We start from the raw sequence: 26,073 nt of genomic DNA on the forward strand, positions 1-26,073 counted from the left end.
GGAATCTGAGTCACCGCTGACAGCGGGAGACCTTTGGCGGCACCCGGCTGTGGGGCGCGCTCGCGCGGGGGTGAGCCCACCCTGATTGTCTAGGCAATCGGGCACCAAAGCTGGGAGAGGTTGCAGCCAGGCCAAGCTGGGTTTCAGGGAAAGGGCACAGGGATCCAGCGCACCAGGCGACCCTCTGGATGTCTTTCCTAGCAGCCAGCCTCGGCGGGACCTTCGCTCTGCCACCACAATTTCTCGGAGAGCGGCGGCCCAGCGTGTGGCCTGGCCTCGGCCCCAGCTCCAGGCGTCAGTGGAGCGAGCTTCGTGGCAGCTGCAGGCGGGCCACCACACTTCCCGCCACACCCATTAGAGCTTGGCTCCCAGCTTGGGCAGCTGGGAGAGCGCCCCTTCCCGTGCCACGGGCTGCAGCGGTGCAGGGTAGAAGGCCCGCGGGTTGGAGATTCCGGCGATTGGTGCGTGGAGGTTGGTGTGTGGAATGTTAAAGGCGGCGATCACCCTCAGGGCATCATCCTTCAACGAGTACCACAAATCCAGCAACTGCAAAACACGACACAAAGGGACAGGTCAGATGTTGGCGCACTCGCAGCGATTAAGTGCCACGGCTTTCCGCCCACCCCCAAGCACCCGCACACCCAGAGGCCCCAGAAACTAGTTTCCCTTTGGATTCTCCCATGGAAACCGTTGGCCATGAATAACGCTCGGAAGCCTTTTTTATTTTAGAAATTCCCAACTCTGACACCTAGCCCAATGGAAACCGAGGTTTTTTCCGTAAAGGGGGTGGGTGTGAACGTGGGGGCGGCTGTGCCCCCAAATTAGTCGGGAACTCGAGACCAATGTCTGAGAATTTATTAATGTTCCCTCCCCGTCCCTCCTAGGTCCTTCCTTCCTGGTTCTAACGTCCTCTCCTCCCCCTTTTCTTCCCCTGCTATCCCCTCCAATCCACCTCTGGAGTGCCTGGGGTGCCACCCTCTGGCGCGCAGAGGCAACTGAACAGGAAGAGCCTTAGAACAGGTGAACCAGAGGAGATCTGATCCAGTCTCCCCAGACTAGCGCCTTCGGACCTGGCTGGCAGTAGGCCACGATTCTTGAAAATTCAGTACAGTGAGACGGCGGACCAAGGCTAAGCACCTTCCACCTGGCTGCTGCGGAAAATCGATCTGCTGTTAATGCCAATGCCAAGGAATGCCATGGATGCCCTCGCTTGTTCTGGCAGCCATTGGAAGGCAGGGATAAGATATTCCTGGCAGATAGGAGAAGGGAGATGCAAGCCAGTGTTTTGGAAGCTGCACTAGTGTATTTTTATTTCATTTTCCATGGCTTAGGTGCCGGTGTATTTTTTTATTCCCAGAAAAAAAGAAAGTTACCAAAATAATATTATTTTTCTAAAACTATACAAGGGCAGAGGGACAGCTTACTTTCTTCTAATCTACTACACATTGTACTCCGTTTTTCAAATTTTCAGCCAGTCGTAAATTTGTTTCACTCCCCAAATCACAGTAAATCCCCAGGTTTTCATGGTTTATTTTTATGGGTTTAACAACGTCACTTACGCCAGCCCCATGTTTGCCCGCACATGGTGGTCATCTCTGAGCCGCACTGATGTTTAGATCACAGTTTCGTTTGCAGCAAACCAAAATGCCATTTCAAGTTTTCAGACACAGTGAGGTCCCAAGAAGGAAGGTGGGGCTTAGGGGATGGGGGATGTAGAGGGTAGGGATATGGTGGGGGAAGAACATGAATTGTAGTAGTCCAACAATGCATCTTCCCTGAAAATGTGCTCTATTACATCTGTAATTTCTAATGAAAAAGTTCATTCTTCACCATGTGGTTAAGCATCATCAAATCAGTACTGAAATCACCTTTGATCATATTTGCAAGATGCACTAAAATGAACTTTCACTGGCCAAGATTTCAAAGTTTATAATTAATACTCTTGAGAAATCCCTGACTAATCTGTTGACTCTCAATGTCTTTAACCACACAGTTCAAAACCATGAGGTGGCGTACACAGCCTCTAAACTTTCCACATATTGTCATATGATTATTCAAGATAATTTTCCCTTTGGGTTTGCATTATGAAACTCAACCAACTTTGGTAATATATTCACCAGTGGGGGAAATACAATGATTTGAATGAGTGTAAAATAGAGTATGGGTTTTGTCTATCTAGTGTCAAATACAGAACGTAGGGCCAGAGGTAGGAATTAAAGGAGGCAGATTTCAACATAAAGAAAACTTTTAAAAAGTAAAAAGGAACCCAATGGCTAGTGAAAAAGAGGGTTTCTTCACTCATAAAGGTTTAGGAGTGTCCCCTCCAATGGCACCCTAGGGAGGAACAATGAACTGGCTATGAAGAGGAGTTGACTGCCAACATCCTTTCTAAATCTAAACTTCTGGGGCAGCCTAAAATAACTCCTCCTACCCTTCTCCATTCTTCATACATTGCAACAGAAACCCCAAAATGATTATTGTCTTGATGGACGGAGGCATCATTCCTGTTAGTTAATGTTTGACTCTGATTCCAGGTACCCACCCACCTCTGTTCCTGGCTGTCAAGATAACAATAATAATTACCATCCTTTCACTCACAACATGTGTGCTGGATTCCTACCCAGTGTTAGGTACAATGCTGGACTTTAGAGATTTAATGGTATACGCTGCAGGAATGGGTCTCACATCGTGAAGCCGTTGAGGTGTTCTAAAGACTTTAAAAAATACATGATCTCTTTAATACAAAATAAAAGAGTAGATAATATAGCATTGATTATTACATAGTTATAGTATTTTTATTACTAGGGAGTAATTTTATTTGGGGCTAAGCAGTGTGTTATTAAAGTTTAGTTTTGTTACCAAACATGCTTCCATACTATAAACATAAAAATTGCACATACTGTGGGGGGGGTCCCCTGCCCTGCCAGTTTATGACCTATTTATGCTGGATAAAGTACCTCAAGCTTGCCCATATCTTTACAAAGAAAATTCATCAGCTTTTGAAAAACACAAATGAATAGGTATACTTTAAAAATAAAAGAGCATGAACAAGTTATAGGTTCTTGTAAAAAAAAAATGTTTTTAAGGTCAAACCTAAACATGGGCACTATCGTTCTACAAGCAATAAGAATGTACAATCAACTGGAAATAGCCAGTGAATGAAATTTGAGACTATCTGCTTTAAAGAAAGCAGAAGCACTCAACCCTCAAGGGATGACACTGTATTTTGATTATGTTAATACGTGTACTTGGGAAGGAGGGAAAAATTGTACTGTCAGTTTGGCTTCCCACTTCCATCTAGTTGCAGTACTCAATTTGTTTTTCTGCTCTTTTTTGACTCTCCCTATATTTTCCTTATTTCAGTTGGGAGAATAGGATGGCCAAGGATGGGCAATGACTAAGCTTTGCAGTCTTCTAAACAAACCATATTTTCCCAGCATGGCCTGGTGTTAATCATACAATAGATGTTCAAGGTGGGAAGTACCCAGTGCACTTGCAGGGACACCTCAGCTTTTCTAGGACTCCATGCAGGTTTTCCTGCCTCTTCCCATATGCCTCACCTCTATTCTCAGCATAGGATGACTACATGCTGTTTTATGTGAAAAATCCCTTACCCCAATTTGAAATGTCTCTTCATTAGCCCATTTCTTGTCTGGCTACCTTGGTAGAGTCTTTTTCTCCATCCCTTAAATCTGGGCTGAGTTATGACTTGCTTTGCCAGTAGAATATGGGGAACATGTCACAGAGTGAATTCCAGAGCTTAGGCTTTAAGAAACTTTGAATCCCCCATTATCACTCTTCTATAACCCTGAGAACATCTGCTGTGCAGAAGCCCAGTCTAGCCTGGTGGAGAACAAAAGGCCATGTAGAGATGAACCAAGGTGCCTTGGCCGACAGCCAGCACCTACTGCCAGATATGAAAGAGAGGCCATCTTGGACATCCTAGTCCTGTTGAACTCAGATGACTGCAGCCACAGGAGTGATCCCAAGTAAGACTAGCCAAAGAACTGTCCAGGCTGCCTACCCACAGAATTAGTATCAGTCATTATTGCTCGTCAATGCACAGAAATAGAAATTTTAAACCTGACTAAGCAAAACAACAAATAAACTTGCTATAAGGCATCAATTCCACCTCCTTTCCAAAAAGAATCTCTATGTGGCCAACTCTTATTTTCTAAGTGATTATTAGATATTGGTGAGCTATTAATGTAATTTCCTGTCCATTCTTTTTCAGTTGACTTCATTTTAGATTATAGATGTTGAGCCAGAAACTTTACAAGAAGGGGAAACTTAATTAATCAACATCTTTTAATCTAAAAGATGTGATGAGGGAATAAGATTAAAGCTGTTGGTAAAATGAGGTTTCTGTGTTACTTGTGGCTGTCATTTGTCACCTTTGCTTCTGCTGTGACATAACTGGCATTCTGGCAGGTGCTTCGGGCCACATTTATTCCATGCTTGTCTCGCCCAACCCTAGTCCCCAGTCAACAATTCATAGCTTGTTTACTCCAGCCTTTGCCAAGGATCCATCTTCACCATGCAATATCTGTGCTTTCCACATTCCATCCTGGAGAGGCAGGCAGGTAAAGGAAATGAGGTACAGAAGGGAGCTACTTAGCTGTCCCTGACTTGTCAGTCTGCTGTGTCTCCAGCATTTTTATAATAATGCTATGTAGCAACATGTGGCACTTTACATATATAAGCAAAGTCTTCTGTGTTCTACCCCATGCTGACGTTTGCTGGACACCTACTGTGTGCCAGATTACAGAGGAGGGCTTTATGTTCACTGTCTTATTTGGTACTCATAACAACTCTATCAGGTATCAATCCATTTTACAGATGAGAAAATCAAGGCTTAAAGAATTTAAGTCACATACCTTGTTTCAAGTTACATAACTTGTAACTGCTGCAACTAGAGTTTTAATCCAGAGCTTTTTGTTTCTACAGCCTTGTCTGCCCTTCTGCCTCCATCTTTTCCCCCAGTGCCTCACTGCTTCCAGCTGCTGGAGGTTATGGGGTGTTGCACTAAGGAAATGCCTCTACCACTGTGGCAGATGTGTGACCCTGGATGTTCTCCCTAAGTCAGAATCTGTATTCTGTGTGTGCCTAGTGTGAAGAACATGAATCTGCCCAGCCACACTGACTCGGATTCCCTGAGAGGACCAGGGCAGTAATGGGGTCCAGGGGCACTCTATGATGTTGCCACCAGAGGAAGGTGCCAAGGACATCGGCTTCACAGCCAGCTACCATGATGTGAAAAGTGCAGCTTGATGACCTGTAAGGACGTTTTCCTGCAGAAGGACAAAGCTTCAACTCTGCTCTGCAGATTCTCCTTCAGGAATTTGGGAGTACTCTTCTGCACTGGTTGACAGGCCCTCCCTGCTCCTTCGGATCACCACCTTAAGTCAAACAATTCAAGTGCCTTCAAAAGAGCAGCACATTGACTAGCAAATCATGACTAGTGAAAATGGGCACAATTAAGTAGTTAATCTGCACCTATTCCCACTTTTTTCAGACTTCCAAACTTACTGAATGCACAGAGGCCTTGTCCTGACTTACCTCCTCCTCACTCACTTCTGAAGAATTGCTTTCCCTTTAGACAAACATTCTGTAAAGGATCAGATGATAGGTCTGTGGCAGGTAATTTCCCATCTTAGTCCTTATGCCTGACTAAGCAGTGAATGAAAGAAAAATAAACCTGAAACACTCACACGAGGCATAATCTCACAGCCTGTGCTGTGATTCTACTTCTCTCAATTTTCTTCTCTCAAATCTCTTTCTGGTAGTTGTCTCCTAACAACTACTAGAAAGGGGAGCTCCATTCCTATTTTCATTGCCAACTGGCTGGCTCCTCAAGGGAGGGTTGGACCTTAGCTTGCTGGGTCTCCTGGTCCCAGGGAGACACACCTTCTCATTGGTTTCCTCTACAACCAAGTTTCATTAGCATAAAATGACATTCCAAGGGTCTATTAAATAATCAGGACTCCAGCTTAATATTTTCCTTGAATCAATTTAAATTATATTTTATGTTGATTTGTTCTTTAGTTAATAAAAAATATTTAGCTTAATCTGAAATGTTAGAATAAACTGTCTTCCTTACCTAACAACAGCAAAATCATCTTTGTTTAGCCTCACTAAATAATTAAACTTGAAGAAAATTTACCTTTAAAATGTCCTTTTCATTGCAATTTTCTTCAACTAAAGAGTACACAATTTGGCTGTTTACTAAGTATTATTGGCAATGTCCACTTCAGTAAAGAAGAAGGGCTTTGAACTCTGACATTGCCACTTCCAACCCATAAAACCTTCCTTATTGCTAAGATGGAAGGATTTAGTGAACTTGGCGCAGGTTGATTCTTTATAAATATTATTGTTATTATCGTGGGTTCTCTAGTTAGTAATAAATACAATTTCTTTACAACTGTGGCATTTTCATGACAAAGTCTGCTTAATCATCATTACCTAAAACAAGAATGCCGAGACAGAGGCATCAACATTAACCACTTAATAAGAACTTCTGACATTTATTCATACTGCTACTGATTCATAAGAGGAAAAGTTTAAAAAGAAGACAAGTGCATATACCTTTCCCTTTAGAATACAGGAAACCATATAAAAGTTTTGGCAATGAAATTAAAGTAACCACAATGCTGCTCTTAGACATTTTCTACAGACAAAGGCATTTACATGAAACGAGAAAGAATATTCAATTAGGTAGTTATTATAATAAAGCTTCAGTATTAGCTGCACACTTCTCATATGAAAAATATGGCATCACAGTGGCTCATGCGTGTAATTTCAGCATTTTGGGAGGCTGAGGCGGGTGGATCTCTTGAGCTCAGGAGATTGAGACCAGTCTGGGGAGCATGGTGAAACCCATCTCTACAAAAAATATAAAAATTAGCCAGAAGTGGTGGCTCATGCCTGTAGTCCCAGCTACTCAGGAGGCTGAAGGAAGAGGATTGCTTGAGCCCAGGAGGTGGAGGATATAGTAAGTCAAATTCATGCCACTGCACTCCAACCTGGGTGACAGAGTGAGATCCTATCCCCCCCACAAAAAAAAGCATCTTAATCAACTTACAGACCCAAAGAAGTGAACACACCCAAGAAGGAATAATCTTCAGTCAAAAATTTTCAAGAGGCAGAATCCCCACAAACTGCCAAAACTAAAAATGCAATAAGAGTACAAAGTTATTATGGAGAAATTCTGTGTAAGTGGGTCCTGGGATGTTCAGCTTCATGGACCCAAATGATCTGAAAATCAATTGGGAAGGCTCCTAGTTAAAATATAGAAGGATTCAAGAGAATTTTGCTCCATGGTAACAAACTGAAGAATCTGAACAAAGTAAAAATCGGATGTTTTATGGGGCTACTGAAAAGCACAATACATAAGAAATTAACATTAAAGAAGTGATTTCAGAGAGATGAGCTCTTTCTAGGTAAGCCAAACGCCACAGCAGCTTCCACACATGGGATAGGTGCCTATTTTGGAGACAGATGGACAGAAGAATGAGCCTAACAGAGATGGAGAGACTTTGAAGGGATGAGAAAAATGGCCAGATGGACTGGAATTGGGAAGAACTCCTAGCACAAAAACAAACACTTGGCCTAGCAATTCTTTACTCTCAACCCAGAATTTTGCTATGAAAGCATCAGTTCATGGAAACTGAAAAGCAGAGGAAATTCGCATGGTCTATGCATCCTTGTGGTACGTAGACTTTGGAGCTGTGCTGGAGTTGAACTCAAAGGTGAATCAAAGATATCTGAAACTGTAGTTCACCATCTTCATAGTTCAAACTCTGAAAGAATAAAAAGGGTAGTGTAGTGGGGAAGTGGACTAAGCACAGTGAACTTAGTCTAACTAGAGCAGCTCCTTCTCAACCTGACTCTAGGAGGAATCTTAATGATCAGTCCTTGACCCTAACCACCAGACACAAGAAAGGAAAATAAACAAAAGAAAGTAAAATCTGTTATAGACAATGTTTGAAGTACAATAAGTTATAAGACCTGCAAAGAAACAGGAAAATGTGACCTAAAATCTAAACAAAGCACAATCAGTAAAAGCAGACTTAGAGATGACCAGTTATTGGAATTAACAGACAAAGATTTAAAAACAACTATTATAAATGTGTTCAAGAATTTACAAGGAGAAGGCCAGCCATGGTGGCTCTTGCCTGTAATTCCAGCATTTTGGGAAACTGAGGCAGGTGGATTGCTTGAAGCCAGGAGTTCGAGACCACCCTGGCCAACATAGCGAAACCCTGCCACTATTAAAAATACAATACTTAGCTGGGCATGGTGGTGCATGTCTGTAATCCCAGCTACTTGGGAGGCTGAGACACAATAATTGCTGGAACCTGGGAGGCAGAGGTTGCAGTGAGCCAAGATCATGCCACTGCACTCCAGCATGAGTGAAAGAGTCAGACTCTTTCTCAAAAAAAAAAAAAGGAGAAAAATGGATATAGTAGATTAACATGGGATATTTTAAGAGATTAATGTAACTTCTAAGAAAGAATGAAAGGAAATTTCTAGATCTGTAAAATGGGATATTTGAGATAAAAATTCACTAATGAGTTTAACAGCAGAGTAAGTATTGAAGAACAAAAATCAATAATCTTGAAAACAGATTCATAGAAATTATTTCAAATGGGGAAAAGAGAAAAAAATGAACAGAATGTCAGTACCCTGTGGGATTATATTGGCAATCTAACATACATGCCATTGGAATTTCAGATGTCAGAAAGAATGGGACATAAAACACTTGAATATATAATGGTTGAAATGTTTCTAAATTTGAGATAATAAAACATTTTCCACAAAACATTCTTGATAATCTTATTCATAACATCGGTCCATAAACACCTTAAATATCCATCAACAGGAGAATAAACAATTTTTTTTCAATACGAACTGTGTTAATCAAAGAAAAAAAAGTTGAGTCTTAAGTCTTCATTTTTTCTTCACACAGGTGAGTATAAATAACACTGCACCTTAATACCTATGGAATGATGCAACTGAGGTCAGCTGGAGGTAACAAGGCCAGTTCCTGGAGAATCTGACCAGGTGAGTTCTAAAGAGATGAGCATTTGGAAGGAGAGAGGGGCTGGACCTATACAATGAAATACTACTCAGCAAAAATAAATTAATTTTAAAAAGGAATAAATCATCAAATATCTCAGAAACATTATACTGAGCAAAAGAAACATACATCTATCTGCTTCCATTCCTATGAAGCTCTGGAGCAGGAAAACTGAGCTCTTCTAATAAAGTTAGAAATTCAGGGGTCAGAGTGAGGAAATGATGGAAAAGTGTCTGAGAGGAATTTATTGGGTGACAGACACCTCCTTTAACATGACTGAGATCTGCATTATACAGTCTGCTATTTGTCAAAACTTGCTGAACTGCACCATTAAGATTTGTGCACTTCAATGTATATAAATAAACCTCCATTTTTAAAATTAAAAGAAAAATAAAGGGAAACAAAGCAATTTGGGGGTAACCAAGATGCAACTGCCAACTTTTCTATTTTGTCAAATAAGGGTAACAAAAAAGAACTGACTATAATCATAATTTTATGTAAAGGGAAACTTTCAGCATCTAAAATGTAGGGAGAACATAATAATATAATTTCTTAATGAAAACTTATTTTGCATTGTGAAAAACCTGATACATTTTATTTCCCTAATTTTGCCATAGAATGGTCAACTCTTTCCCTAGGAAAATTCCTGGCTTGGACTTACAGGAATTAAGACTGAATGGTTCTCAAGCCAGCAAAGACTAGAAAGGATTCTCTACATAAAGTCAAGTAGTGCTGCTGGAAGAAACAGTTAAAGGCAGACTTTTTATCATGAAAACAGAGGGTCTGGGGTGGTTCTAGTGAAATGGGGCTGAAAAAATGGAAGTTCCATGGAAAACACTGATCTGGGGTCAAATGAACTCAGAAAGCTCTCCAGTCCTTTCAGATACCATTTTCTCTTCTCAAAAACTGTAGTCAAAGTCACTTCTAAGAAGATGGATATACTTTTTCCTATTTCTCCTACTAAGCACAATTGAAATCCTTGGATACTACATATAAAACAAATCTTAGAAGACTATGAAAGGTGAAGAGAAATCAGACTGTCTAGGAATCATAGGATTCAAGGAATGACACAGCGGTGAATTCCTTGCATTTTCTTTTTGCCTCATATATCCCACATTGGAGCTAAAAAAGCTGGCAACCTGGAAACACCAACAGATGTACACAAAAATCCTAACAAAAGCCTACTTTGGACAAACTATGTGTTCCATGCCCCCCACCCCTGCCATGGCTCTAAAGGCTAAATGGGGAAGCTTAGTCTTACAGCCACAACATGCTACAGTGAAGTGCCCACCATGGTGTCAGTAGAGACTATATGGAGAGCTGTTACCTCCACCTCAGCCTGGCAGTGGAGAGGCATCCTTCCCTTTACCAGATGGGATGCTGTCAGAGAAGGCCTAGTGAGAGTCAAGACTTAACCATCACATGGCGGTAACAAAGTCACTGCCAGTGTCAGTGAAGGCTCCTTAGAAAACAATAATGTGGCTTTCCTGTCCTCTCCACCAGTGAGATGTCAGTGGAGGCCTAGTTAGTAACTAAAACTCCCACTTCCACCCAGAAATAACAAGGAGTCCCCAGCCCTTTAAATGTCAATAGAGACTAAGTGGAGAACCTAGACTCTATCCCTATAAGGCAGTAATGAGGTGATGCACCCCCTTTTCCCCACTGGAACAGTGTTAAAGGAAACCAGCTAAAACAGAAGGTCTAAGTAAGATCCAGAGTTTCATAAATTTACATCCAAAATGTTCATGTTTCAATCAAAAGTCACTTCATATCAAGAAACGGGAAGATGTCAAACTGGGTAAAAAAAGACAATCAATAGGTGTCAGTGCCAACATGACAGAGATGGTGGGATTATCTGACAAAGTTTTTAAAGCAGCCACTATAAAAATGCTTCAATGAGCAACTATAAGCACACTTGAAATCAATGGAAAAAAAAAGTTTCAGCAAAGAAACACAATGTTAGCAATGAAAAAGGAGATAAAAAAGGAGCCCAAATAGAAATTTTAGAACTGAAATGTACAATGACCCAAATGAAAAACTCAGTGGTTGGTTTCAACAGCAAAATGGAGATGACAGAGGAAATAACTGGTGAACTGAAATATGGAACAATAAAAATTACTGAATCTCAATAATAGACAGAAAATGGACTGAAAATATAATGAACAGAGGATCAGGAACCTGATTCAACCTAAGTGTCATCAGTGTTCTGGAAAGAGAAGAAAAAGTGGGCTGGGCAGAAAAGTACTTAAAGTAATGACTGAAAACTCCCAAAATTTGGCAAAAGACATAAACCAACAAATTCAAGAAGCTGAGCCCACCCCAAATAGGATAAATCCAAAGAAATTTATTCAAAGGCACATCATAAAGAGTTTTTAATCTTAAAAGCAGAGAAAGAGAAATGACATTTTACTTATAAGTGGGGAAAAAACTATTTGGCAGCAGATTTTCATTAGAAACCATGGAAGCCAAAAATGTGTTCAGGTGCTTAAAAAAAAGAATTGCCAACACAGAATCTTTTATCCAGTGAAATACTGTCCTTATATGCAGATTACATGTTTGTCTATATGGCAAATTCCAAGGAATCTACAAGAACTTCTAGATTTAAGAAGCTGAGCAAGGTCATAGGATGAAAGATTGACATATAAAAATAGTTTTTTTCCATATAATAGTAATGGATATGTAGACACTAAAATATGCAACACCATTTACAATCACTCAAAAGAAATACATAGATGTAATCCAACAAAACAGGACTAGGACTAGGACTTGTGTGCTGAACACAGTAAAATGCTGATGAAATAAATCAGTGTAGATCTATATAAGTAGAGAGATATACCATATTCATAGACTAAAAGATGCAGCATAATAAGATGTAATTTTTTCTTCAAATTAACTTACAGTTTTAATGCAATATCTCTCAAAATCCCAGCAAGATTTTTTGTAAAATTATAAAAATTATTTGTAAAATTGTGAAAAAAAATTTTAGGCAAGATTATCCTAAAATTTCTATGAAAAGGCAAAGGAATTAGAATAGCCCAAAGTTATTTTGTAAAATAATAAAGAGGTAGAATCAAACTACCATATTTCAAGACTTATGTAACTACAGTAATTAAGACTATGTGGTATTGGTGGAGGGATAGACACATAGATGCATAGATAAAATAGGAAAATGAAGAAATAGAACCATACAAATATGACCAAGTAATTTTTAAAGGTGTTAAAGCAATTTAACATGGGGAGTATAGCCTTTTCAACTAATAGTATTGGAGCAATTGGACATGGTTACACCAAAAAACCAACAAACAATAAGGAATCTCAACCTAAGTTTTGTACCTTATATAAAAAGTAACTAAAAATGGATCATGGCTCAATGAAAAATGTAAAAGTATAAAACTTTTAGATAAAGCTCATAGGATAATATCTGCAAGATCTAGGACTAGGTGAAAATTTTTAGACTTGACAGTAAAAGTTCATTACAATCCATTAAAAGAAAAATTGATAAATTAGACTTTATTAAATTAAAAACTTTTGCTCTATTAAAGATCATGTTAAAATAATAAGAAGGCAAGCTATAAATTAGGAGTAAACATTTGAAAGCTACATATCTGAAAAAGGACTAGTACCTAGAACATATAAAACAGTTAAAAAAAATAAGAATCTAATTAGAAATGGGCAAATGAGGTGAACAAATTTTTCAATAAAGAGAACATACAGATGATAAATAAGTATATGAAGAGATACTCAACATCATTAGCCATTAAGTAAATGCAAACTAAAGCTGCAATGAAATATACTACACACATATCAGAATGGCTAACATAGAAAATAATGACAACACCAAATGCTAGTGAGAATGTGAAGAAACTGGATCACTTCTACACTGATGGTGGCAATGTAAACTGTTACAGCCACTCTAAAAAAAACTTTGGCAATTTCCTAAAAATGTCAACATGTACCTACCATGCAACCCAGCAATGGCACCCCTGAACATCTACTACAGAGAATTTAAAATCTATATTCACACAAAATCCTGTATGCAAATATTTATTTATTCTATTTTTAAATGCCAGAAACTACAAACAATCCACATATCCTTCAATATGTGACTGGTTAAACAAACTGCAGTCCATCTGTAGTGTGGAATACTACTTAGCAATAAAAAGGAACAGACCACTGCTATGTGCAACAACCTGGATGAATCGTCAGAAAATAATGCTGAGTGAAAAAAGCCAATTCCAAAGGTTGCATATGATGTGATTTCATCTATACAACATTCTTAAAATGACAAAATTATAAAAATGGAGAACAGCTGAGTAGTCACCTGAGATTAAAGAGAGGGTGAAGGAAGGGCAGAGGGTGTGGCTATAAGAGCCACAAGTGGTGACAAAAATACTCTGTATCTTCACTGTATCAATGTCACTGCATCAAAATCCTGGGTGTGATACTGTAGAAGTACAGTTGTATAAGATGTTACCAATGAGGGAAACTAAGTAAAGGGACATGAAATATCTGCATTATTGCATATGAATTTATGATTCTCTCGAAAAAGACTTTCATTAAAAAACAACCAAAAAAAATCACAGAGTAACTTTCAAGTTAGGTTTTAACAAAAATCTTTTATATAAGCACTAGGAGATTATTATTTTCTATTTCCTTTTATTCTTTTTAGGTGAAGCTTATTAGGTATATGGCAGCTTGCTAAATTATCACAAAATGAACTCAGTCATGGAACATTTATGCAAATTAATAGAACACCTGCATCCCCAAAGTCCCAAAAAAGTCATACACTTGAACTGGACCTTTTTTACTTATGTTGTCTCAGCAATAACCAGTTAGGCTAATGGAATTAATGCCTAGTGATTCAAGGCCACGATCTGTGGTGTGAATGACTAACTGTCCAGGAAAGGAAGTTGCAGAGTCCTTAATTCCTTTCCATAGATATATCAGCTCTCACAAGTTAAGTCCTATCCCTTCTCTGTGTCTTCAAATGTGGCCAGCCCTATGTGCTCCTTTTTTTTTTTTTGAGACAGAGTCTAGCTCTGTGCCCAGGCTGGAATGCAGTGGCACAATTGTGGTTCACTGCAACCCCCATTTCCCATGCCTCAGCCTCCCTAGTAGCTGGGATTACAGGCACATGCCACCATGCCTGGCTAATTTTTCATGTTTTTGTTTGTTTGTTTGTTTTAGTAGAAATGGGGTTTTACTGTGTTGGCCAGGCTGGTCTTGAACTCCTGGCCTCAAGTGATTGGCCTGTCTCAACCTCCCAAAGGGCTGGGATTACAGGTGTAAGCCACAGCACCTGGCCCCTATGTGCTATCTTTTAATGGTTACTAAGTACCAATCACTTTGAGTTCCCCAAAGAAGGGAAGAAAAGTGCAATGGAATAGGCCACAGCAATGTCTTGTCTGTAAAATCAAAGGGAAAATGTAACTTACCATCAGAAAAATGAAAAGCAACTACAAACACATTTTATATTATAAAAAGTATTGATTTTTAACTAGAATATTAATTTATACCAAAATGGATATATTAGGGGTCATTTCTATTTCAAGTTCAATAATTTATTTAAATTCCCTGGAATCATAATAAAATAACTGTCCTTAACTGCACTACTGGAGTCTGATTGGACTCAGATGAATCTCATCTCCTGAGAGGTCCTTTTTTGTGCAACACAGCTATTCTTAGGTACAAGTTTCACAAGTCAGAAATTCTCACTGTGCATCCTGGTCCAAGGGTATGAACCCAAAGACACTCATGGAGAAGGGCACCCGATTTTAAGTACATCCCCAAGGAGCCCAGGATAATGCAGCTACCAGAAAAACTGAGAGTCTAGAGCTCAGCAAAATAATTTGCTATCTCTTTTGGTTATAAGTTACCCTTGAATGAAGAAAATAGAATGATCCCAGCTCAGTCCCCAGATACACAAAGCTGTACTGTGAGGCAGCATGAGGGTTGACCAGGTGGCTGCCATGCGGAAACTGGGATTGCAGCGGGGTGACCTCAGGGTCCCTTTTACTGGCCAAACTGAAGAAACCAAATCCCATTTAGATTTTCTTAACCTGACTTGAATGGCCTGCATTTATAGGTTCAACAATGTATTTTATACCACTGAGGAGCATGCAAGGTCAGTAAAGGGAAGGGGGAAGGGAAAAGAGATTTTCCTGTCTCTTAGCAGGACACTGTTCGTACTAATATTTTTCCTGTTTCCCTGTTTTAGAGTCTTTTGCACTGGGAGGAGTAGGTGGAGCAGGAGACACCTACATTCTAGTTGGTCCCTGCTGTTTCCAGGAGGTAAACCAGGAGTCCTACAGATGTGAAGCTAGGTTAAAACCATTTCTGGGGATGCTTTCAAATCAGAGGATTTAAAAATTTGACTCCCAGTTGCATTTCTGCTATGACCACTTCATTTCAATGTCATTTCAATAACATGCTCAACTCACTGACCACAGCCAGGAGTGGTCCCTTTCCACTTTGGCAGAGTAGGACCCTGTTCTTACACCTCACACCAGCTTCAGCCAGGATGACACAGCCAGGGGTTCTCACAGCCTTATTAGTGCCTTGAAGCCAAATCAGATGAGCCTTACTGGGTGGGGTGGGTGGGCTGAATGGGGTGGAGGTGAGGGAAACAGAGACCTTTTTTCCCTCAAATTTATTGCAGAGAAAAGCAAAAGTCTATTAGTAGCAGGTGAATGACTGAGAAACCCCATCTCTCTTCCCCACTCCAATGAATGCTTTCAATATGCTGTGCCTAAACCTTAGTTTGTGTTGCCTTCGATTCTAGCGTCTGAATGTTTCTCTTGATCCAGGTGGTCTGGGGAAGGAGAAATAGAAGGCTGGGAAATCCGAGTGTTCATTAAAAACAAACATTCAATGTGGCATGGAAAACAGCCAACACCGCATTTTGTAGGAAGTTCCAGGCACATGAACTGTTTCTAAGCCCGGCAGGTGTGGGTGTGGGGTATCTGTTTTTCTTGCAGTTCAGATTTGAGAAGGGCTAATATTCTAGCACCATCTTTCCAGCTTAGAACTCTCTCCTAATTTTTTTCCTTGTGTTCTTTAATCCCAAGCCTTTGTGGCACTAAGCAGTGACTACCTTCATATTTTATGCTTTAGATTAAAATAGTAAACGAGTGTAATCCATCTTCTAAATTAAAAGGAGTCAAGGAGCATCCTGGCTTTGGAGCCTGGTGTCTACCATACTTCTGCACGTTCTTACTCCAAGCCACGTCTCCTGAAAATAAAGCAATATGCCATTGGCTATGTCTACTCAGAACTGCTTGAATGACTCATCAATCAACGGGCTTGAATGCTCTTCTTCCTCTATGATTCAACCGTTTGATTGACTGAAGTGAAACTAACACCCAAACTCTAGTGGTCATTTTAGACTTGAGCAGATATACAGCCAGAGTCCCAATCACATGTCATCGACAGGCCCTCCTTAGCCTCCTTATTGCAGCTGGGCTCCTGGGCAGCTCTCCCTGACTCAGGGAGAAAATGAATGGCTCATTTCAGTAGGGCAGACGAAGGCTGCTGGCTGGTGCAACTGCTCCTGTGTCCACTTAACAGCAAGGGTATAAAACAGGATTTGCGCTTGTGCTGGTGAATCTGGGCTTCACCTAGCACATCAGTGGGGACACCAAAATGAAAACAGCCTTAGTGGCATGGGAGAAAGCCTCAAATGCACTAAGGTGTTAACAGACACAGTGCATCTAGGAACTGATGGTCATGACTCAAATAGGACATTAAGGCAACATTTGGGTGACAGTAGCAGCTATGGGTATAAATATAATCTAATATGGGGGAGGTGTCCAGATTTCTTGGCATGGTTACAATCAGTATTTATTTTCTCTCTTAGTGAATGAGGTTTTGGTTTTTCAACTCTGCTAATTTTACAGGCAATTCACTACTGCCTATGGGAGGTAGAGTGGCCTTCCTCCCTGCTGTGCCGGGGTTACACAGCCCGCCTCACTTCCCTGCAGGTCCTTCATCACCTGCATGCTCACATGATTCCATTATTTGAGTTCATGGCAGGAAATAGAACCTGATTCAACATTTTGCTACGTATTATTTTCACCACACTGAATAGGGTCCTTTTTTGATCTGCAACCCACAGCTGGGCTGTGGTTCTCTCAACACACATAGGCTGAAAAGCTTCTTCCTGCATTGATTTCTCAGCATGGGCTGACCACATGTTCACAACTACTTGTTCTTCTCCATACGTCCCAATGCAGGCAGGCACTGGCAGAGCAGGACAGCTGTGCCCAAGAGTTCAGGGAGCAAAATAAGGCTACTGTAACTTCAGTCAATTTCAAGGGATGGTGTAAAATAAGATAAGAGACTAATAATTGTCATTTGCATTAAAATTCTCTATTTTAAGAAGCTGAGATCTTTGCTTTATTTTATAAGCAAAATGAAGTTGGTTTTAATGGAGATATACAATTGTTAACTGTCGGGTCATTTTGAAAGGCTTTCTTCCTTAAAATGAGCCTCAGCTGATAGCTACTCACTAATGCTGATAATTATCTGAAGCAAAATAAATACAAATGTCTGGGTTAATGAAGACTGAAACAGGATAATGCCTGGACACAAAATTTTCCAAGAACAAAGAACACAATTGTTCTCTACATACCCCTGCAAAAATGCTTAATGGCCAGGACACAGGAATCTTGTGTACTTAGAGACCTTGTTATGATGGAGCCCCAGGGGCACCATCACTGGCCTTCGAGCCAAGGTTTCACAGAGAGGGCATCAAGGGGGAGCAGCTCATCCTCCTCCTCAGCCCTGGAGACACTAGGGCAGCAGTGGAGTGGAGTCCGAAACCTGCCACAGAAGCCTCAGCTTGCTGTTTGTTCACTGAGCAGCAAATCAACCTCAGATTCCCAGTGCCTACAAGGGAGTAACAGCTGTTCACACTAAAGGGTACTGGTGAGGATGATATGAGAATGAATAAGGACTTGCTCTGACAACACTGAAGTTCCAGACAAAAGAATGGGCATTAGTTTTCTGATCTGAAGGATTGTGGGAAATTGGAATTTAAAAACTAAACCTTAACCCAACCCCCTCTCTTGTGGTCCTTGGTTCAACAACTGGGCACTTGTGCTACCTTCTCAATATGTGGATGGATTTTGCCTGCTTTGGGGAAGTGTGTGAACTCCTCAGTATATCTAGTGCCCTACAGTGCACCAAGGGAACAAGCCAGGCTACAAATGAGCAATGCCTGGAGCTTAATCCACCCCATTTGGGATTCAGAGTTCTGGTTTCTGGATTCAGCTAGAATCTTGGACAGTCATTTAACATCTCTCTTTCTTAGTTTTACTCATTTGTTGAATGGGGATTATGTCAGCCTTACTTTCCTTAAAGATCTTAATGAGAATGAAATCAAGATCATTTTTAAGTATGTATAATATGCAGTTGTAATTTTCATTAGACTGGAGCATCAGTGTGAGTCCTGGGTGTTCTGGAAAGTTTTATTTATTTAGAAATAGTTTGGGGTGATTGCTATCTCCCTATGCTGATTTTTTGGGTTTTTTTTTAGTAAACTTTTTATTTGGGAATACTTTCAGATTTATAGAAAAGTTTCAAAGATAACAAGAGTTCTCATATGTCCTTCACCCAGTTTCTGCATAACTATGGCTCATTATAAAAACTAGGAAACCAATATTAATGTATTACTAATAACTAAACTACAGACTTTATTCAGATTTTACCGTTTTTTCTACTCGTGTTCTTCTGTCCTAGGATTCAAAATAGGATACTTCATTGTATTTAGTCATCATGTCTCCTGCTTTTTGATGGTTTCAGTCTTTTCTCATCTTTCCTGCATCATCAGTTTTGATGGGTACGAGGCAGCTATTATGGACAAGCTTGGCAAATCCACAGCCCAGTAGGCCACATGAGGCTCAGAATGGCTTTGAATGTGGCCCAACACAAATTCATAAATTGTTTTAAAACATTATGAAATGTTTTTGTGATTTTTATTTTTAGCTCATCAGCTGTCATTAGTGTTAGTGTATTTTATGTGCGGCCCAAGATAATTCTTCCTCTTCCAATGTGGCCCAAGCAAGGAAGCCAAAAGATTGGACACCTTTGAATTGTGGACCATTCCTCCATTTAGTTTTGTCTGATGTGTTTTTTCTTGATTAGATTTGGGTTACGGGCTTCAGGAAAGAGGGAAGTGTTCTTTTCCTCGTATCATACCAAAGTACATGCTATCAACATGATGTATCATTGATGATATGTAACTTCATCACTTGGTTAGGGTAGGATCTACCAGGTTTCTCCATTGTAAAATAAGTATTTCTTTTTTTCCATAATCTAGTCTTTAAAATAAAAGCAAGTCACTAAAGTCCAACCCACACTAAAGAGAAGGGGAATTAAGCTTTACCTCATGGAGGGAGAAGTAGCTACACATATTACTTGGCATTCTTCTGCAAGGAAGACTTGTCTTTTCCCCATTTATTTATTTGTTTAATCATTTATTCATATCATTATGGACTTGGACTTAATTACTACATGCTTGGAGTTATAACCCCAAATATTACATGATTTTGTTGCTCAAATTGTTCCAACCTTGGCCAGGGGGAGGGAGCTCTTTCAGTTGGCTCCTTCCTGTGTCCTGTGAACATACTGCCATCATTGCAGGCTTTTGTTTGTTTGTTTTCCAAACACTTTCTTACTTTCTGACATTAGAAGATGCTCCAGGCTCATCTTGTATAATCACTGCCCAGTCCTAAAATCAGCCATTTCTCCAAGGGCCCTGTTCCTTTTATTGGAGGATGGTGCTAGAAACCAAGAACTGGGTGCTGGATGTGGTTGTTGTTCTGATGCTGATTTTTATCCAAATAAAATAAATGAAAGTGTTAGCAGTCAGAGAGATAGGAGTTTTTAATAGCTGTGTTACTTTGAGTGAATTACTTGGCCAACTTTGGGCCTCAGTTTTCTCATCTACATGTAAGAGTAATGAAAATGATTCACCAGGTTGTTGTGGGGTCATGTAGAATAACATGTAATGAACTTTCTATTTCTGAGAATAGAGGGCTTTTTTTTTCTAACTTTTCTGCAGAAAACAACCAAAATATTTGAAGAAAATACAGGAAATATCTTCAAAGCATCAATGATCTGACAAAACAGTAAAGCCAAAATGTATGTGGGAACCCAGAGAAATAAACAAGAAAATTGCATTTTCCCTGAAGGTATTTACCATTTCCAGAAAATCTGAATTTTCACGTTGACAACTTGATGGTGATCAGGGAGGGGATAGGAGGTAATAGTAGTCAAAAACCAGGGTCAGCACTAAGGAAGAAATTTAACAGCAGACTCTCACCATGATAAACTGGAAGGTCAAAGAGCTATATCTCCCTGGGGAGGGTAAAAAAATTGCTACCCTTAATTTGAGTATCTGAGTCTTCCAGAAAACCTCAAGCCTTTAATTTGGTTTAAGGTGGGTGTCAAACTGAGAATGTTTTCAGAGGCCTTTCAAAGGAAAGTTACCTTCGATTGGGCCTTCGGGTATATCTTACACATTATTTCTCAAAACAAATGACCAACACACAATAAAAAATAACCAGGCACATAGAAGAAACAAAAGACAAAAATAAATAGACTTGTAAAGATTTTAAGGTATTGGAATTGTTAGCTACAGACTATAAAACAGCTAAGTTTTGATGTATTAAAAAAAATACAATATTAAATATATCTTTGGGTAATAGGAAATGAAGAAGTAACATGTATGATATAAAAATTTTTTAAAAATAGAAATTCTAACAATTTGAATTAAAAATTGGGGGGATGGGGTAACCAGAATGTTAGATGCATCTGAAGAAACAATCAGGAAATGTGGAGAGCTATCATGTGAAAACACCTGGACGCCTGTCAGTAATGCCAATCAGCCCAGTCCCCTCTAACCTTCTTTGCAAGCACACTCTCATTTAGCACTTTCAGTTGACCAAAAGTTCCAGATATTTTTTGTGAAGAATGGCTGCTAATCATTTCTCTAAAGGCTTGAGATCCCTGCAAAAAGGTACTGTGGCAGTGGGAAAGGAAGGATTTGTGCCAGCTCCACTATCCTCTCCCCTTTGGGGACACCAGCAAAGGGGATGAATGCTCAAGGTTGGCAGATCAGTGATGTGACAAAGAAGGCTTTCAGATGTCCTATAGCCCTACAGATAAAGCTTGTACCAAAGTGGCTGGCTCCTGCCTGCTAATCCCCCAGGCTGTTAAGAGGATCCAGTAAGTGAGAAGTGTGGAAAGCATGTTGCACTGTAAGAACATAAAAGCAGACTGGCGTGGTGGCTCATGCCTGTAATCCCAGCACTTTGGGAGGCTGAGGCAGGTGGATCATCTGAGGTCAAGAGTTCGAGACCAGCCTGGCCAACATGGTGAAACCCTGTCTCTACTAAAAATACAAAAATTAGCCAGGTGTGGTGGTAGGTGCCTATAATCCCGGCTACGCAGGAAGCTGAGGCAAGAGAATCACTTGAGCCTGGGAGACCGAGGTTGCACTGAATTGAGATCATGACACTGCACTCCAGCCTGAGTGGCAGAGCAAGACTGCATCTCAAAAAAAAAAAAAAAAAAAAAAAAAAAAATATATATATATATATATATATATATATAAAAAAGCACTTCAATGTTTTACATGAAAGTTTATTTCCCCCACTAAATATTCCTCTGATGTACTATTTATCTAATTCTGTGTCACTGAAATACCTGGTGGCACAGATTTAAAATCTTCCCTTATGTAGTTTTCTTTTTTTCTAAATAAAAAGCATTCTTCTATCTTCCCAAAGTAGGCACTCTCTTTGTGGTAAATAGTCTCCAAAGATAGCTGCCATCAATTCTTCCCTTCCCAGCGTGTGCATGCATCCAGAAGCAAAGTCTCTCCTCCAGCTCTGAATCTGTGCTGGCATTGTGACTTCCTCTGACTGATAGAATTCAGTAGAAGAAACACTATGTTAGTTCTGGGCCTATCCTTTAAGAAGACTGGCATCTTCCACTTTCTCCTTCCTGGAAGCCATCAAATGAAACATTCGACCACCCTGAGACTAGTCTACTGTGCATGAGCCCAAACTAGGCTACCTGGAAGGAGACAATTGCCCATCTGTTCCTGTCATCCTGGCTGAGTTTCATGTCATCCTAGCTGAGGTGCCAGCCATGAGTAAAAAAGTCATTGTGAACACTTAGCCCCAGCAGACACCACAGGGAGCAGAAGAATAGCTGTTAATAGCTGAACTCTGTCTAGAATGCAAAATCATGAGAAAGGATGCTGTGGCTTGAATGTGTCCCCCAAAGTTTGTGTTGAAAACTTAATTCCCAATGCAACAATGATGAGAGGTATGACCTTTAAAAGGCGAATAGGCCATGAAGGCTCTGCCCTCATGAATGGATTAATGCCGTTATCTCAGGAGTGGGTTCCTAATAGAAGCATAAGTTCAACCCCTCTCTTCCTTCTCTCTTGCTTAACCCTCTCTTGCCCTTCCCTTCCATGGGATGGGGCTACACGTAGGCCCTTGCCAGATATGGGCCCCTCGACCTTAGACTTTCCATCTTCCAGAACTGTAAGCAATATATGACTTTTTGTTATAAATTACCCAGACTATGGTATTCTGTTACAGCAGCAAAAAATGGACCAAGACAAATAATAAGTGGTGGTTGTTGTAAGTCATAAGTTTGGAGTCATTTGTTATATAGAAACACATTACTGAAGCATCGTTACATATACTTTTCTCTATAATCTCTGTTTTCCTGAAAAGGAAAAAGATTCTTTGTTTCTCCAGGAAAACCATTAGACAGGTAAAGTCTTTATTGTTTCTTAATATGTCTACTCCATTTCTATGATCGTGCTCACTTTATCAACACTGTCTGAAGTTTCAGCTGCATTTTCCCCTTTCAATTGGACTACCACCTCCACTTTGTCTTAATTTTCTACTCTTCAAGGTCTAGCATAAGAATGGCATTCATTCCTAAGACATCTGTTCTGTCAACTCTGAATTTATTCTTATGACCAAGTTCATTCAAAAACCTCCATGACCCTGTGAGAGTATTTTTTTTTTTTTTTTTTTTTTTTGACAGAGACTTACTCTGTAACCCAAGCTGGAGTACAGTGGCGTGATCTCAGCTCACTGTAACCTCCACCTCTGGGGCTCAAGTGATTCTCGTGCCTCAGCCTCTGGAGTAGCTGGGACAACAGGCACGTGCCACCAAGCCCAGCTAATTTTTTTGTATTTTAGTAGAGACAAGGTTTCACCATATGCCCAGGGTGATGTCAAACTCCTGAGCTCAGGAGACCTACCCACTTCAGCCTCCCAAAGTGCTAGGATTACAGGCGTGAGCCACTGCACCAGGCCAGTATTTATGTTTTTAAAGTTGGTTTTGTGTCCTCAGAGATGAGCTCCCTTTATGTGGAAACTTAGTCTTATACCTGTTTGTGTTTCAGCATCTCTCCTGCAGAAAGGATGTAATCAGAAATGTGTTTTACTGATGAGTATGCTGTTTCACATTCTTTTTGTTTGGAGTAGCATTTTAGTGGTGAATACTGGCCTCACCTTCTTTTTCAGGTGCTCCGTAGCTATTGTACTGAATTCCCCATGGCTACTACTGACATAAAAGTATCATGGCTCTTTCTTCTTAATATGAAGAATGCATTAATAGGCTTTGGTAAGAAGCAGAAAAAAAATCATTAATACTTGTTTTTTTGCCAAGACAAGGAAAACACTTTGACACTTTCCTCTCCTTTTCATGTTAGAAAGCTCATGTACAGTGAGTCATTCCCTTGTCATCTTCATCTAAACTCGGAAGTGTAATACGATCATGATAGGTAATGAAAACATACATGTGAAGTCCCAGAGGCATAAAAATCCATGAGTGGAAACTGATAGAAGATTGGCAGGACTGTTTTCTAAGAAAGCAGAGCCCAGAGCTGATGTACAAAGGGTTTTTCCTGTACCCCAGGTCCTTACCTGATTCCTGATCCTCGTACTGGCCACAGAAGTCAAGTATTTATGTTCTAAATACCAGGCCCGCTCCTGAAACACCAGCTTGGTTCCATACAACAGACAAAACTATAGGGTGGGGGAAGAGAAAAGAAATGGATTGGAAAACACAGAATACAAGGAGGTGAAAGAGAAATAACATAATATTACATTTCATAAAATCCTGAAAGTTTATACTTTCTTAATGTAAAGTGGTCATGTTTTGGATGTGCAGTATAGGTTTTATTTATTTTTTATTTTTTTGAGACAGAGTCTCGCTCTGTTGCGAGGCTGGAGTGCAGTGGTGCAATCTCGGCTCACTGCAACCTCCGCCACCCAGATTCAAGCAATTCTCCTGCTCAGCCTCCCAAATAGCTGGGCACGCACACCATGCCCAGCTAATTTTTGTATTTTTAGGAGAGACGAGATTTCATCATGTTGGCGAGGATGGTCTCGATCTCTTGACCTCATGATCCACCCACCTTGGCCTCCCAAAGTGCTGAGATTGCAGGCATGAGCCACCAGGCCCAGTCTAGGTTTAATTTTTTAAAATAATTCTGTGGAAAATTTAAAGCATATACAAAAGTAGAACAAATAGTATAATGAACTCCCATGTATTCTTCTCCCAAAACTGAAGAAATGTTAACTCACAACCAATCTTATTTCATCTGTAACTTACCTGGTTCTCCTTTACCCCAAGTTATTTAGAAGCAAAGTCCATACAGCAAAGTTCACATGAAAGATACTCTAAATGTACATCCTGAATAATAACATCTTCATACTTTCCATTGAGCATGGTTTGGGTAAACTTTCACACACAAAAAAATAGCATTCCTCATTTATATTTTGTTTCAATATGTTTTTTCTTGTTATGTTTCTGAAACCTACATACAGAGCTTCTGCATCACATCATGGGCACCAAGAAACAATAAATGAGTTTCCCTGTAGGAAGAAGTCACTTTTTATTTAACTGTTTATTCACACAACTCTTAATATTCAATAATTCCAAAATCACACAAAAATACAAAAATAGAGAGCATAGTCTAATGAACCTCATGTCTCCACCACCCAGTTTCAGTAGTTATCCACTCACTGCGAATTGTGTTGTGACTGCTCCCACCCATTCTTCCCCCTCTCTGTATCACTGCAAAGCAGACCTCAGTCATATCATTTCATTCACAAACATCTCACTGTGTATCTCTAAAAGATAATGACTCCTTAGAAGTAAGACAGCCTCAAAACCAAACCAAGCAAAAACAAAACCCTCTTATTCTAGTAAAATAGCAATGATCTTCACGCCAGATGACAATTTGCCTTCTATGGCTTATCAGACTCAGAAGTCATGCGCTTCACAGACATGCAGTCCTGCGGTCTCCTCATTCTTTTCTTGAGGTGGGATATCCTTCAAACAGCATCATTATGAGGAGCCTTAACTACTCGGTCTTCCCGGGAAGCATCACAGTGTGGCTGAGCAACTTATTTATGAAAGATATTTAAGACTAATTTCAGCTGTTTTATGAAATTTCCGAAGTCTGAACGGTAGTTGCTTGGCCAGTTTAAGCACCCTTTGGCTCTTTTACATGACACCAATAAAGATGTTACCTGACCCTACAGACATAGTGTGAGCAGCTGAGACTGTGATCTGCAATTCATACCGAAAACACAAATTCTTTTAAAAATAATAAAATATATATGTGGTTAAGCCAAATCACAAGTCTCTAGGTGAACTTCATATGTGCTACAGAAATATTTGCTGTGAGTTTCTGGGTGTGGAAATTTAATCCTCATCACTCAGGTATGCAAATATATAAGATCAGTGACAAGAAATCCAGAGCTCTAGAAGCATAAGAATTCTTAGAAATAATCTAGTCCATCTTCTTACTCAATCCAGAATCCTGTATCAGCCAGGGTTCAACCAAGAAACAGAAGACGCATTCACATTAGTATAATCTAAGAAGCATTTAAATAAGATAGACAAGATGTAGGAGGCCCCTGAGAGATAGTGCAGTACCCTAGAGCTGGTAA

General features: G+C 40.0%; 1 protein-coding gene across 1 annotated transcript in view; it reads right to left on the reverse strand.

The window, feature by feature from the left end:
* Positions 1-287: 287 nt before the first annotated feature.
* ACOXL (acyl-CoA oxidase like) overlaps positions 288-26,073 on the reverse strand; it is a 208,185-nt gene continuing 182,399 nt past the window's right edge. The window contains 2 exon segments of the mRNA XM_064371646.1: positions 288-546; positions 24,037-24,138. Of these exon segments, the coding sequence (XP_064227716.1) occupies positions 355-546; positions 24,037-24,138 (294 nt within the window). The 3' untranslated portion in view covers positions 288-354.

Source organism: Aotus nancymaae, unplaced genomic scaffold, assembly GCF_030222135.1.
Source record: "Aotus nancymaae isolate 86718 unplaced genomic scaffold, 86718_ANA_hifiasm-v0.15.2.pri h1tg000155l, whole genome shotgun sequence".
NCBI classification, from domain to species: domain Eukaryota; kingdom Metazoa; phylum Chordata; class Mammalia; order Primates; family Aotidae; genus Aotus; species Aotus nancymaae.